This window comes from Nomascus leucogenys, chromosome 22a (assembly GCF_006542625.1).
Source record: "Nomascus leucogenys isolate Asia chromosome 22a, Asia_NLE_v1, whole genome shotgun sequence".
NCBI lineage: Eukaryota > Metazoa > Chordata > Mammalia > Primates > Hylobatidae > Nomascus > Nomascus leucogenys.
The window spans coordinates 73,567,096-73,583,289 of NC_044402.1; the positions used below are offsets into that span (position 1 = coordinate 73,567,096).

The following is a 16,194-nucleotide window of genomic DNA, read 5'->3' on the forward strand; positions in this document are numbered from 1 at the left end:
ATCACATTTCTATTTTGACAAGTATTATGACAGAGAAATATACTAGATGTCTGAGAGCATATAGCCATGAGATCTCATCTAGTCCAAGGACATAGTAAAAGGATTTTGGAGAAAATGCTATTTGATCTATTACCGAAGGGATTAGTAAGATTTTAATACCAAGATAGGGAGTCTTTTAAAGTATGTCAACAAGGCCAGGCGTGGTGGCTCACACCTGTAATCCCAACACTTTGGGAGGCCAAGGTGAAAGATTGCTTGAGCCCAGAAGTTCGAGACTAGCCTGGGCAACACAGACCTCATCTATACTCACAATTTAAAAATTAGCTGGGCATTGTGACTCTAACCTGTGGTCCCAGCTACTCGGGAGGCTGAGGTGGGAGGATCACTTGAGCTGGGGAGGTCAAAGCTGCATTGAGCCGAGATCAGGCCACGACACTCCAGCCTGGGCTACAGGGTGAGATCCTATTCAAAAAAAAAAAAAAGAAAAAAAGAAAAGAAATGAGAAGGCTGTGCAAAAATGTAGAGACACTTATTCAGCAAAGCATCATTGAAAAGGGTAAACCAGAAATGGTATAAAGTGCAATAAACAGAGAATTAAAATAAATTTAAAATGATATCTCCATACACAGAATAATATGGTCATTCCTAAAATCACAGATCTGATAAATGATTTCAAAGTAGAACCTAGTCTAGTTTGTTTAGAATGATTCTATTTTTTATAAAATAAATATATATTGTTGTGTATATGTACACAGAGAAAAGTATCAAAAAGTCAGTGTTATCACTGGGTAATGGGATTATAGAGAGTGTTTTTTATTTGTATATCTTTATTCCCTACTTCTTCCACATTAAACATGGACTAGTTGCATGATAAATTCAATTTTTAAAATGCTTGAAGATGAAAGTGAGGGAAATAAAATTGATGATTGAGAACGGGGGAAAAAGGAGGTACAAGACAGTGAAGTATCTTAGTAAAAGGCATACAGTTGCCTAAGGGGCCTCCTCATCTTTCAGGAACTGTTAATCCTGTTCTGAGAGCTGGAGAGAGAATATATATCTTGACCTGAACCAGTAAACCAGTTTGAGCAGCAGCAGAGCTGTTTTCACTGAAGCAGGCAACTGGTTAAAAACAGGACTATAATAGTAATTTTAATAATAATAAACACAGTTGTCACTTATTAGGTTCTTACCAGATGCTTGTACTTCATTTAGATTTTCTTTTTTAATCCCCATAGCAACCCTAAATTATATCACAGATGCAAAGGTAAATTGAGTAACTTGCTCAAAATCATACAGACTGAGAACAGAACCCAGGTGGTCTGGTAGCACAGGCCTGCCCTTGCACCCATGCTGTACAGTGCAGTTACTAGACTTGTGGCCGTTGTCATGCTGTCTTCTCATTAGCATGCAATATTCACTTGACTGAATTCCTTTTTAGCTAAGAGAAATATTACAGGGCATGACCATTTTAGGTTATTAAGGTGTCTAACTCAATATGTAAACTGCTGAAAAGAATTATGTTTTTATCAGATAATCTCAACATTTCAAAAGACAACACATTCAGACTACTCCCCTTTCCCCCCAACTTTTATCTAGTGTCTGAAACCACATGACTAGTGTCCAAAGAGTGTTTTAGTAAATTAGAGTCACCGTGATCAGTGCAGCCTGATTCCAATCCTACTGTGGTGTTTCTGGCAAATGATTATTTTCTGGCAGAGCTTCCTCTACACATAGACCAGATGCAACTTGTATTTTTAGAAAACTGAATGGTTATTCTGAAAACTTTTTGAAACTACATTATTAAAAACCACATAAACTGTGTTCTTTCCTTTGACCTAATAAATGATAGGAACAAAATCTAGTGTCAGACTTTTCCTCAGTCATCAGATCTTCAGCTTATTTCTCCTCCCATTGACTTACTAGCAATAATGGCAGTGAGCATTAAGAACAGAAAATGTGTCATCCTGTTGGTCCTGTTTTGGATTTTCATTAACCATGTGATTGTCTGTAGATCTGTGGCAACCTGCACTGAATGAGCCACACAGTGTTGTGATGAGCATTCATATCTGTGTCTCTTGGCAAAACACTTGGTTGGTTGTGTTTCCTGTGGTGACCAAAGTACTCTCACCATGACGTGCCTTCTTAAAAACAACCAGAGATCAAAAATGTAACCTTTAAAATTTGTGCAATGTTAGCACAAATCATGTAATATATAACACTACATTTAATAAACAGATTATACGTTTATCATGTAATACATATTCTGTATCACTCTTTTTACAAATTGACCTTTTATTTCAAAGTAAGTTTCTGTCTGATGAAAGAAGATAATTACAGTTCATTGCCTGTTTTTGGCATATGGAAAATTGATACTAGTTGACATTGACCTTGATTGGATTTGGCTTACGAAAAGACCATAATTTTCATCAACTAAGACATTTAAACTATATTTTTAGAACAAGAAGTTTATAAAAATATATCAACAAATGTATTTGATGCAAAACAATGCACCAAAAAAACCAAGGGAGCAGCTGGTTTTATGTCATCTCCAGGTTGGGGTCACGTCTCTAATGGCATATAACCTCACACACAATCGATTTCAGACTCTGCAGTGTTGGGAGTGCTGTTGGAAAGCTGAGCCTGAGAGACAGATTGAAGAAGGAGATTTACTTGGTGTTTGTTTCTGTGTTACAGCTTTCCGTCCATTTAACTCTTGATCTGTTTTCCAGAAGTGCTCAAAATCGCAGTAGGCTCTCAGAGCTGGAACTTGAGATGCATCTTTGGCTTAAATTACAAGTGAAATAGAATGTAGTGGCCATTTACCCTGGTCTAAAAGAACATCGGTGAGATTAGTCTCACTGGCAGGGGTGTGGGGACTGGGTCGGCAGAAGTGCTGTGTAGATGCTGGCCCAGGTGTCTGCCATTGCACACTGAGTGCACCCAGCTCCACCACCTCCTTGCCGCCTTCTGACCGCCTCACTGACTGAAGATGGCTCACTCTTTTCTTTTTTTGTGACAAAAATTTACCCTAAGGTTTTTCACATTTTTTCCCCCTCAGTCCTCCATTGAAAAATAAAAACTTTGTTTACGTGCATAGGCATAATATTTTTGTCAGAAATATCAGGGATAAAATTTAGATTTTATGGTACGGTCATAATTCTGAAAGATTTTTGATTCACTGCCTTCTTTAGGGACTGTAATGTGACTTATAGCCTTTTATGATTTTTCAAATGGCACCAGTAAAAGGGACAGGGTGTTGATATTTGTGGGTGGTGCAGCAGAAGCTTCTTACACCTGATTGCTGCCTCCCTTGCTCTGAGGTGCATTTCAGACAAGTAGGGAAGTGAAGTGTTGAGCCAAATCCAGACCCACCTCCATACCTGTTCAGAGTTGGATTTTGCCAGTGAATGCCTGAACTTTTTGTTTTCATTCACTTGGTTGTTATCTGTAAGAGCATTGGAATGTTCCAGTAAGAGTAAGCTGTTCACTTACTCATTCTCCCTAGAAAGAAAAAGACAGACTTTGGTTACACATATTCATTAACTTAGATGTGGGGGCTTCTACCTTCCATAGTCGACGTCTCGATCATGATTATGCCATCGCAACACAGGATTGCCTCAGCGGCACCTGGAAGCAGTAGCTGGCAGCACCCAGCAGCTATTCTGCAATAGTCACCCAGTTCCCATCTTCTTCTGCATCCTTCTCTCCAGTGCCTTCTCTAGCTCTTGACTTCCCTCTCCCTCTCCCTCATTCTCTCAGTATTGTTGCTTACTTACAGGCTTTTCAGAAACTCAAGGGAAAGAGCTTCCAGTTCTCAAAACATAAATTTAGACTTAAACATTGCAACAGCCCTAAAGGAGAAAAACGTTTGTGCTGAGCCATGGTACCAGTTCCACTTTCTGTGAAGAACAGATTTCTGTAACATGGCACATGGTTCCAAGTGGTGAGGTTTGTTGGCCTATAGACACAAAGGGGATAACTTCCTTTAAAATTATTAGAATTAAAAGGAACCTTAGAATTCATCTGGCCCGGGGTTTTCTACACTTGCCTGATTGTAAAAATTACTCGGGTCTCTTATAAAATAATGAAAATTCCAGGGTCTCACCCAGGCCTACTGACTCATGAGCTCTAGGGAAGGGTCCTAGAAATCCATGTTTTGCTGGGTTTCTGGTGTGTGGTTTTTTTAAAAAACAAGTTGCCTATGTAAGTCTAAGGATCAGGCAGGTAGGAGAACCCTAATGTACTATAACCACCACCCCTTACAACCAAGGAAACTAAGACAGGTTAGTCAATTGATTGCTTGGGTTACTCAGCCAATGAGTAGCCTAAAGTGTCATCTCAACCACTTACTGATGGTGTGTTGTTGACCACCTAACCTGAGTATCATTTTCCCACCTATACTATGAGATTAATACCTGTTTCTTGGGACTGTTATGGGAATAAGATGAGATCATATATAACATCACTTGCAAACTGTAAAAAGCTAGATAAATGTAAGCATTTACTAAATGGCTGTACCAGGACACCAGCTCCATAGGTTATGCTGCACCCCAGTGGCCCTTCAACACTTTGTTGAAATATTTTGAGCTTATTTTTCCAAGCTAGAAACTACCTCTTGATATTTAAGGACATGAAAGATTCCTTCTCCTGTGGCAGTTTCCTGGTTGATTTTAAAGCACCAGCATGTGTCTTTTACTTTGATTAGCATTCTGATGGACCCACTAAGTGCTTGATATCTCTTAAGTAAAGTTGAGACTTACACCAGCTATCCCTGTGCAGGTGCGAAATTGAGGCAACTCTTGAGAGGCTAAAGAAACTGGAGCGTGATCTCAGCTTTAAGGAGCAGGAGCTTAAAGAACGAGAAAGACGTTTAAAGATGTGGGAGCAAAAGCTGACAGAGCAGTCCAACACCCCGGTGAGTACCCTCCCCCTTCGCCGTCTTTCCACTTGCAGCTCGTAGGCTGCGCGGCTAAGCATGGCAGCATGGCACCTCTTCCCCTGCCTCCCGCTGCCCCCTCCTCATTTCCTGCCTCGCGCCTGTGTATTAAAGGGCCCGCGTGTGGACTCAAGCAGCATTCATACCTAATTTCAATTAATAAAATGCCAGAGATTTAAAAGAAAAGCTTATCCTATTTCTGGTTCCTTCCTTAAGAACTGTTATTCTGTCAGTGTGTTTGTATATTAGAATTACAATAATAAAATCCGATGTATTTTCACACCATCTGCTCAATCTCAGAACATGCACCTCGGTGCTGATTAACTCCTTCTAGTCGCTCAGTCATTAATAACTGTAACTCCAGCAGCTCACTGACTAAACAGAGTCTTTGATGTGTCAGAACTTAACCATGTTTTCCTTCTAAAATGGAGCTAACCATGATGACATGCAAATGAGAAGCATTAGTATTTCGTACTCAATTTAGTGTTATGATCATGGGCAGCAAAATATTGGAAAAAGATTCTCTCTGGACAAGCTTTCAGTATTTATTACACCTTTTTTCTCCCAAGTCTTGTATTTAGAGGAATATAAAAATTATTTTTAAGCATTTCACTGGTTATACACTAACCTTGAGCTTACATGCTGATATGATATTATTCAAGTCTAATCAAATTTCAGCATTCTTTCCTATTTTAAATGGCATAACATTTTCAGGAATTAAGTATAAATTTATAATTGTTTTTTTTTCCAGGGTTTTTAATGGGCAATATTTGTTCACTTAAAATTACCCAAGTAATGGTAGATTAAAAGTAAACATATATTTAAATTCATTTTTTATAGTTGCTATGGTGATTATGCCAAAAAATACTGAAATGCTGTTCATTTTGTGATCTTCAAAAAGCTTTCCTATCTTTAAAAGTCTTAATCTTCATTAAGCAGCCAGTGCCCAGTTGCAAAGTATTTTCCAGTGTCTAAAGAATAAAAGTTTGTCTCCTTCCCAACTTGTGTGGAGAAGCAACCTGATATCCAAAAAAGGAAAATACAATGAAGCTAAATGTTTATTATCAGATTCAACTTGGAAAAAAAGGACTTTGGTTCTCCAGGGAATTCCAAAATGAATTGAATTGCTATCCAGAACGCTATCATGGAACATTTTAAAAGTGCCACATTTTATCTGTGAATTTAACTTGGCTCGTGAGAGAAAGACAATGAGGGAAGTCTCCTGTTCTGGCTGACTGGGTGTCAGCAGGCAGCCTCTGAAAGCCTCCCTCTAGGGTTCTGCACAGGAGCAGTGCTTCTCCCACAGCTCATGAGGGACAGGAGCAAAAATGTGACCTCGTCCCTAGAGCACAGCTTCTGAAGTCTGTGAGGTTTTGTTTTGATTTAAAATGCATTGAAATCTAAAGCTGTAAAGCATTGCGTGGCTTGACTCTTTCTAAATGTAGTATTTTAAGAAAAAACTTTACCCATTCACATATGCTTCAGAACCTTTCTTTAGTTTTTTGGCATCAGTTTTGCTAAGAAATGGGCTGCCTTGCACACATTATTGCTCCTAGTAACATAGTTGCGTAATAAATAATAAAGTGCTCTACAATAAAGCTCTGTGTGCTCGGTAGGTTGCCTGCTTGAGTTTTTAACCCCACAAAACTTTCTGTGAAGGAACTGCTCTGAGGGCTACCATCTAACAATGGACAGCCTGCAGCACAATCTCAATGAGATTTTCTTCTTTTTTCCTTATGGGAGATAAGTTTCCTTTCTTTACAGTACTTGCTTTTAATGTGTCTTCTGCTTAGAGCTGGTATTTCTGAAGGAAAGAAAGTTTATGTTCAGATATTTTGTAAGTAGGTATTTTCTTTTGTCCTCACATCAGTTTCTGTTTAGCTTTAACTGAGATTTCTTAGAGAAAGATGAAATAAACGTTTTAAAAAGGAAGTGGCTGGAGGTTTAGCTTTCCTGTAGGTGGCCTCATCTTAATTATGTAAGTTTAACATTTATGTAACTTCATAAAAAATTGTATCATTGAATTAATTTCAAGGGCACTATTTTCTTTCCTAAAACTAAAACATTAGTTAAGGATATTTGGGGAGATTAATCCTTTATGCGTAAATATGGATAATGTTTATTTTCTAATTATAGTTGAAGCTTGATGTAAACTTTTTATTTATTTTAAGAATACAGGCTTATCTGAGAAACATTTATGGAGATCTTTAGAGTCAAACCTAATGTGAGGAAGGACCCTCAAAATAATAGAATGAGCCACAAAGAGTTCCCGAGAACATCTAACAATTGAAAACGAATTTCAGAAGCTGAGAAGTTTGACTGCAAGGGAAATAACATCCTGTTTCCAATGTTTAAAGATCTAAAGCAATTGTTTTCTTCCATATAATGGATACTTTTCAGTTGAATTATATGAAATTAAAGTTATTGAACTAACAACTCCAGGAGGGTTTTTCCCAAAAGTGCAAGCTACTTTTTAAAAACTCAGCTCCAACTTCACTTTAAAAATTTGGAAACTGAGGCCGGGCGCGGTGGCTCACGCCTGTAAACCCAGCACTTTAGGAGGATGAGAGGGGTGGTTCACGAGGTCAGGCGTTCAAGACCAGCCTGGACAGCATAGTGAAACCCCATCTCTACTAAAAATACAAAAAATTAGCTGGGTGTGGTGGTGGGCGCCTGTAATCCCAGCTACTCGGGAGGCTGAGGCAGGAGAATCACTTGAACCTGGAAGGCTGAGGTTGCAGTGAGCCGAGATAGTGCCACTGCACTCCAGCCCGGGCAACCGTGCTAGACTCTGTCTCAAAAAAAAAAAAAAAAAAAAAAAAAAAAAAAAAAAAAATTAGGAAATTGATCCTGAATATTAGGTACCAGAATATAGAGGTTATCCCAGTATATTATTTGTACATTAGTTATCATAAATGTATCCATATTGCAACTACGCCAGAAACATAAGCCTTGATTTGCTTGTTTCTCAAAAGAAAAGAAGAGGCAGTAACATTTTTCATATGCTAACAGTTTTACCCCTGAAATGGATATGCCCAAACATTTATGGGAATAAGTTGGCTGTTCAAATTACGTAAAGTAGAAGATAATGTCTGTGACCACTGTGAGTGGTGACATCTTAGAAAAAAGTTCTGTTGTTGAAAGAAGAAAACTTGAATATTAGAGCATATTAGAACAATCTAAATTAACACTATTTTCCTTTCTTCCCAGTTTTCATGTGTTTACATACTTACGTCTAACTTAAATGTGAGACAGAATGTAGAATTTGTTCACAAGTGAATTATTTAATAATTTGAATAAATAGTATTACATCAGTTCTGGCTACAATAAATAAATAAGTGGAAGCAAGTGAATTCTAGACTAATTTTTAGTGTATATTGAGAGTACTAATCCAGATAAAAAGGTAGTTAATAACCCACATTTCCCTAGAACTGTATAGACTGCTGAACTGTTTTTTGTGCTTCCTCTAAGCTTTTCTTTTGGGTACAAAGTTTCTTAATTTTTCATTTGAGATCTAATCTCTGCTTAATTTCTTTTTAAAAAAATATAAGGGTTAATTAAATGTTTCCTTATGAAAGTGAAATTGGGAAAAGTCAAGATAAATCCTAAAAACTATTTTGTTTTAAGCAAAATGAGGGCTTAAAACTTGCAACTTCTTTTCCATTTGAAATTTGGCTTGCTGTGGTGCTTTGCAAACTTTTGGTTCTGATTTATCCTGTCATTCATAAATTATGGCAAATATGCTGGAGCCAAATCTGCCATTAAATTCTCACATAATTCCCCACATTCATTTATTTCACTAATCATTTACCTCCTGTGTAGTGCCAACTAATTTTGTGGTATCTATTTTCCTGATTTAAATTGGTCCTAATTTCTCTTTTTACTTCCGTCCTTTCTTCCCTTTTGATAGCTTCTCTTGCCTCTTGCTGCAAGAATGTCTGAGGAGTCTTACTTTGAATCTAAAACAGAGGAGTCAAACAGTGCAGAGATGTCATGTCAGATCACAGCAACAAGTAACGGGGAGGGCCATGGCATGAACCCAAGTCTGCAGGCCATGATGCTGATGGGCTTTGGGGATATCTTCTCAATGAACAAAGCAGGAGCTGTGATGCATTCTGGGATGCAGATAAACATGCAAGCCAAGCAGAATTCTTCCAAAACCACATCTAAGAGAAGGGGGAAGAAAGTCAACATGGCTCTGGGGTTCAGTGATTTTGACTTGTCAGAAGGTGACGATGATGATGACGGTGAGGAGGAGGATAATGACATGGATAATAGTGAATGAAAGCAGAAAGCAAAGTAATAAAATCACAAATGTTTGGAAAACACAAAAGTAACTTGTTTATCTCAGTCTGTACAAAAACCAGTAAGGAGGCAGAAAACCAAGCACTGCATTTTTAGGCCAATCACATTTACATGACCGTAATTTCTTATCAATTCTACTTCTGATTTATTTTTGCTTACAGAAAAATCGGGGGAGAATTAAGCCAAAGAAGTATATTTATGAATCAGCAAATGTGATGCCTGATTATAGAAATTTGTGATTCTATATACAATACAGGACTTTTAAAGTAATGACATTCTGGCATTTTCTTTTTTAATGAATACTTTTTAGTTTGTATTTGACTTTATTTCCTTTATTCAAATCATTTTTAAAAACTTACATTTTGAACACTCTTAACTCCTAATTGTTCTTTGACACGTAGTAATTCTGTGACATACTTGTTTTTTCTTATAGCAATACACTGTAATATCAGAAATGGTTGGCCTGAGCAACATAGTAAGACCTCGTCTCTACTAATAATTTAAAAATTAGCTGGCATGGTAGCACACACCTGTAGTCCCAGATACTTGGGAGGCCAAGGCAGGAGGATTGCTTGAGACCTAGCAATCAGTCAGGGCTGCAGTGAGCCTTGATGGCACCACTGCACTCTAGCCTGGGCAAGAGAACAAGACCTTGTCTCAAAAAAACAAAAAAAAAAGAGAGAAAGAAAGAATTGATAGTACAAAATCCAACAATACTGAGATGAAAGAAGATTATAACAAAATGCTCTTCAGAAATACCTAAGTGTTGAAAATTTTTGGTACTAAATAGCACAGCTGCTCAAAGTAAAGCCTGAGCAGTGTTCTCAGTAGTGTATTTGAAGGAAAAATACCCTGATTTGAAACCAACAGCAGATGTTGCAAACTTTCATACCACTGCTGGCCATGGAAGCTTCTTAACAACACACTGTCATTTAAGGCTATGCTTGTGCTTTATACAAAGAGAAAGATGTGGTCTTAAGGGGATGCTTCCAGGGGGGTGAGTTCATGCCTCTCCTGGATTTTCCAGCAAGTGGGGTATGCATGGTGGTTTGTTTTTTAGAGGGGCATAATAATCCAGGATTCTAAGCATATGCTTAGCTATTTTAAAGAGGAAATTAAATATTACAAAAGAAATAGTAAAGATAAGTTATCCTCACTTAGGCAAAAGCAGAGGTCCTTTCCATACCAAGTTTAGCCTACCAGGGTTGTTTTTTGTTTTAACCCTACTTAATAATGTTGGTGTTTTAGAAGTAGATACAGGCACTGCTCTGAAAACCTGGCTAGCCAGGGATATTCTCAGAATGTTATCACCTATTTGTCAAAGCTTGTTTAAATTATAAAACACTTTTAATTATATATATATGAGGCAAAAGAACTAAGACTTTTTTCAATCTAAATTAGAAAGGAGTGTCATTATTTGACTGTTAAACCAAAATATTTTTGGTGGGTCTTTTTATGAAGTTTAAAGAAAGGACATCATCATAGATATGATCTAATAGTATTTCTAACTATATTTGATCATTAAAAGCCTCTTGGAATTTGAAGCGTGACATGTTTCTAATGCCCCTTGAGAGCTGAAAAATACCACATAATGATCAGTATGCTGTGCCAGCTTCATTTGGGGAGAAATAACTTCATTTGGGGGGAATAGAATGTTCTGGGTGTGAGGTGTACAGCAGTCTAGGTGGCATAGTGATGAAGAAAGGGATCAGAGTCCGACTGTCACTCAGAATCCTGGGCCCAGTTGCTCGACAACCTTGGGAAAATTATTTAATCTTTGTGTGTCTGTTTGCTGATCTTCAACGTGGGAATAAAATAGTACTTACTTGAAAAGATCATTGTGCGGAGTAAAAGAAATAATATATGTAAAGCACTTTGACACAGCACCAGGCCCATGGAAAGTGGCTGGTTAATGTTAGCTACTATGAATGGTGCCAGTGAAGACACTGAAAAATAAGTGATTTCAGTAACCTTCTGGAAAACTATCAGTTTCAAATAATATTTTCTCTGTAGTATGAAATGAAATTAAAAGTGGATAGCTTTCAGGAAAGATAAAGAGAACATTCTTGGAATGTAAGCTAAACAGATTTCTTCTGTTGCTCTTTGAAAACTATGAGCCCTGGCCAGCTTAACCTGGTCTGAGGTGAGACTAAACACAAAAACAGTAGATAAACCTCTCCCTAAAAGATGGATTCCCCCACATACCCATGCTACTAGTTTCTCTGTCTATTCACATATATGTACAAATACATGAACACAGCTTGTCTGTGCTCAGACATAGAGAAGTACTACCTGACTTGAGTCAATGCACCCAAGCAGAAAAGCTTGGAGTAGAGTAGAAGGGAGGGCTCGGGTCTCCTGTCTTTCCAGCATGCCCTGGGGTGCAGTGGTCAGCCATCTGAGGAGAGAGCCAATAGCATGGGGTTTACAAGGCAAAGATACAGTCATTCATTCAACACATATTCATAGAGCTCCTTCTCTGTGCCAGACACTGTTCTGGAAGACAGCTAGATGAAAATCTTTGCAGTCACAAAGCTTACATGCCAGTGAGTGAAGATTGATGATAAATAAAGCAAATGTATCATATGTTCACATTTGATAAGTCTATGCCAAAAAATGAAGCTGGGAAGGAGGATAAGGCCCGTGGGTGAGTGTTGAGGTTTTTAAAGTGTGGTCAGGAAAGGCCCCACTGATAAGGTAACATTTGAGCAAAGCTGAAAAAGGCACGGGGATCTTTGGGGCTAACTCCGGGATCTCTGCACTTCATGTAAGAATGTAAACCTTGAGTCTCATTTAAGAATGATCAGCAATACATTTAGAACATATGAACTGAATGAAATGGACATTTTTTCTTAATTTACATATAAATCCACATGATTATACATAAAGTTCTGATGCATTAATAAAAGCAGCCAAATAGGGCCAAAGAGAAAAATAACAGGACTCTGTACTGGACCTAACTTTATCATTAATTAGGTAATATTTTCCTCATTTCTTTACTGCTGTCATTTTCCTCACCAGTATTCCAGAGATGGTCATAGCTCAGTACTCTACCACCAAGAACCTACAAGAAATTAGAATACAGCAGAATTGGCCTCAGTGAAGAGCTTAAAATTGTTCTCCTCGTAGAACTGGACTATTGATCATTACCACGTGACGTTGGCTCTATTACTTTCTGTTCCCAATCAATGTCCTTCTAGTGGTTTGAAAATGTTAAAACATCCCTGAAATCTAAATCATATAATCAGAATTGTATAGTGTCTCACTCTATCTGTAAAGATCATTTGGAAGACTTTAGACTCTATTAATTTTAAAAGTAATATTTATTAGCCATATGCAGAATTTCTAAGGATATTGTACAGCTTCTAATTCACTTTCCAGATCAATGTTTGAAATGGCAATTATCGTGTTGGATTTAGTTCCGATTACTTGATTTACAAAAATGTACATTTAGAAAGAGAAGGGTTAAAAGAGTGAGAAATGGAAACATTCAAAATGAGAACTGAATCTCTCAATTGTGGGATTATCAGAGACATGCAACTGAAAATGTCTCACCTTTCATCTTTTTTTCTTAATTCATAAAGTTATCTTGTAGAATTTGATGAGACCCTCCTAGTCATTCTCAACTGGGGTGGTGCTGTCACCGAATGGTGTTTGAGAGTGTTGGGGCTAGGGCACATTTTTGGTTGTCACAGCAACTGGGGTGGCATTTGCTGCCCAGTGCCAGGAATAGTAACATTATGAATGCCAGGGACAGTGTGCTCAGTAAAGTCTTCTATCCAAAAGGGGCTGGGTACGGTGGCTCACGCCTGTAATTCCAGCACTTTGGGAGGCCAAGGTGGGCAGATGACCTGATGTCAGGGGTTTGAGACCAGCCTGGCCAACATGGTGAAACCTTGTTGCTACTAAAAATAGAAAAATTAGCTGGGTGTGGTGTCACATGCCTGTAACCCCAGCTACTAGGGAGGATGAGGCAGGAGAATCACTTGAACTGGGGAGGCAGAGGTTGCAGTGAGCTGAGATCGCACCACTACGCTCCAGCTTGGATGACAGAGTGAGACTTCATCTCAAAAAAAAACAAACAAACAAACAAAAAAAACCCGGTAGCATTGTCCCTTCCCCACTGACAAACTTATCAAATCCAGAAGCTTTAGAGTTTCGTGTCTAATTATTTTTCTCCTGAACAAAATTACCCAAGTCAAAACAAAATGTATTTTTAGAATTACAGCAACATACAACCTGAATTTTGTGAGTTTCGTGGGTTTATCTTAAATCACCATTTCCCTAAGGGGAAATGGTTTCTTTCTCCTTAAGAATGCTGGTGGCAACTTAATGAAACAGCCAAATCCACCAGGTCAGGTCACTCTCCCACTACACTGATTCCACAATTAAAAAAAAAAAAAAAAAAAAAAAAAAAAAAAAAAAAAAAAAAAAAAACTCATTGAGATAGCTACAATTCTATAGGTTAATTTAAAGCCTGCTTTTTCTACCCATTTTTGAAAGCAAAATTACATTTTACTATTTTACATAACCAGTGAAAAGAATTTGAAAGCATATAGCTCACTGTTTCTAGTGCTCTGGAAATGTTGAGGGTGGGTTTTTAACCAGTGATTTTTAACATGCAGTGAATTTGTTAGACTTTTAAACACTAGCTAAGGTAGTCAAACTTGATCCCCATTAAAAATCAAGGAATTAGGGGTCGGGGGAGGGTTTAGGAGTGATCCAGAATGACTTCTCCCAGAATTACTGTGCGTATAACTTTATTTTTCAGAGTTTTCATTGGAATGGTAAGAGTTTTATGAAAGACAGTTTTAAAACTTATTCTGAGTTAAATATTAATACTTAAAAAAATTACTGTACTAGACTTATTGCAGCCTTTTGAAAGTAGCAGAGTTTCATCACACCACATATATAACAGAGCATACATTTTCTATAATCAGGCACCTTTTGCTGCTTTTGATAAGACTGTTTTCCTGTTTAGTGTTAAGCATTGCCAGACATAAAAATCTATTCTCTTCTCTCGATTGTAGCATAGCCTGACAGCTCTAGATACAGCATTTCTATGATGAAAAATGAGTGTCTATCTGGAAATCTAGAAGACTAGCCGTGTTTTCTCAGACTCCACCTTTGTTTGCACTCTGTTGCCTGTGAGGAGCTTTCTGGCATATGATTATTTACTTCAAAACTAGAGTTCCAAGCACCTACATTAATTATTTTATATTGTGTGCAGAATAGTATATCTTTTAATGTCAGATATGATACACTGCACATATTGCTTTTGCACTCTTAAAATTTTTGTACTAAATAATAGAAAATATTTATATTCTTTGAGTGTGAGCTTTGAATAGATGGCATTATCACTTCATTGTTTTTTTAACAAAAACTTTTTCTCAATTATTCTATTGCAATGTTATTCTGAGCAAGTCCTATGCCAAATATCTTGTATAATGTTTGTATGGAAGATTAAATTTTACTCTTGTGTGGTAAGACTATTCAGTTACTGATTTTATAGTTGGAATTTGATATTCCAGCACAAAGTCCACAGTGTATTCAGAAATCCAAGTTGGTGTCATACATTTCATTTTGATGTGAACTTTTCTTTGCTTTCCTTTGTTCTAAGACTCCATTTTGCAATAAACGTTTTGACAGTAAATCCCTTTGTTATGTGTTGCTGTGTATATAAGATCCCTGTTAGATTGGATTCCCAACATCCTTTGAAGGAATCGTTGTCACACGCATGCACACAAGTGTTAGCTTTTCTCTCCCTAAAGTCAGTGGGAGTGTAAATAATAAATTTGTAAAGTGATGGGACAGTCATGGGGTGGATTTGTTTTATTCCCCAAAGAAAGAAAGGCTTAGAACTCATCCTACAGCAGATACACTGATATGTTAACAAGGTACAGAAAACATAAAGGAAATGGTAAGCCACTCTGTGGCTGGAGATCATTAACTCTTATTCCCCATCTTGCCAAATTCAAACCGTCATGAAGCAGTGCCTGGCTCCAGCCTTCCTCTCACTGATCTTTGCAAGCATTGTGCAAAGAATCCTGCTGGAGTAAGCATCCAGCTGAAGCCAGTGCCTCTCCCTAGGCATCGTATTGGAGAACCATCCTCAGTGTGCAACCAACCCCCTCTCCTTTCAACATTAAAACCAAAGATTCTGGTTGTGATTAGTTATTTCATTTACAACTTCTATTCTATTCAAAAAATACTTATTTCTCAATTTTGTTTAGTACAACATTTGGGAATTTTATAAAAATAACACTACACATCCCCTCCCCCCATCCCAGCTTCTATAAAAGTGAGCCTTGATGCAGGAAAATATTTCTGTAACTCAGACTGTTGTTTCTTGAACAAACCAAAAAAGTTCCCTATTTCACATTTGCTTCTGTGATGGGAGAAGGGAATGGCATGATTCTGCAGCTGTGTCCAGCTGCCCTGTGAAGAGACAAAATTGTCACCTATTTTCTTTGATCCAATCAGCTTTAGATTCTGTTCCTCAAGTCTTTCTCCTTTCCCCATTATTAAACCAAGTGAGTGTGTATGATGATTCCTACCCACCTCAAGTGTTTCGAGGAGGCAAGGGCAACCCTGGAGGGAAGGGAAGCACATGCAGGTAGCAGAGTATACGCAGAACAGGATCAATTTCAGTGTGTACTTTATGTCCTGACAACTTGTCTATAAATACTCAAACTTACACATTCATATCCATTTCAGCTAGTGGGTTTTTCCACTTGCCTCCCCACCCTGTCTGCCTCATTTCCCCTTTTTCCTCCAACATGAACTCATTGCCTTCCATTCCCATCCTTCCCTCCTGTCCCTCCCTCTCCCGCCATGCCAGGTTTTGCCTCGTTGCTTCTCTTTACCCGGAATCACCTCTCTTCTTGCCCTGCAGGACCCAGCTCAAGCCATGCTGCCCTCCATTCTCCCATCTTATTTTACAAATCTCTTTG

At 37.9% G+C, this 16,194-nt stretch overlaps 1 protein-coding gene across 2 annotated transcripts in view; it reads left to right on the forward strand.

Annotated features, from left to right (window-relative positions):
- The window catches only part of MAP3K20 (mitogen-activated protein kinase kinase kinase 20), a 194,546-nt gene that overhangs the window by 138,560 nt on the left and 39,792 nt on the right, over positions 1-16,194 (forward strand). Inside the window, exons 11-12 of one of the 2 annotated variants that reach the window (XM_003253721.4) lie at positions 4,780-4,915; positions 8,847-14,894. In XM_003253721.4, coding sequence (XP_003253769.1) covers positions 4,780-4,915; positions 8,847-9,221 — 511 coding nt within the window. In that variant the 3' untranslated portion in view covers positions 9,222-14,894. Of the gene's footprint in view, positions 1-4,779; positions 4,916-8,846; positions 14,895-16,194 lie in introns of those variants that run through there. The other variant, XM_003253722.3, reaches the window with a different exon arrangement.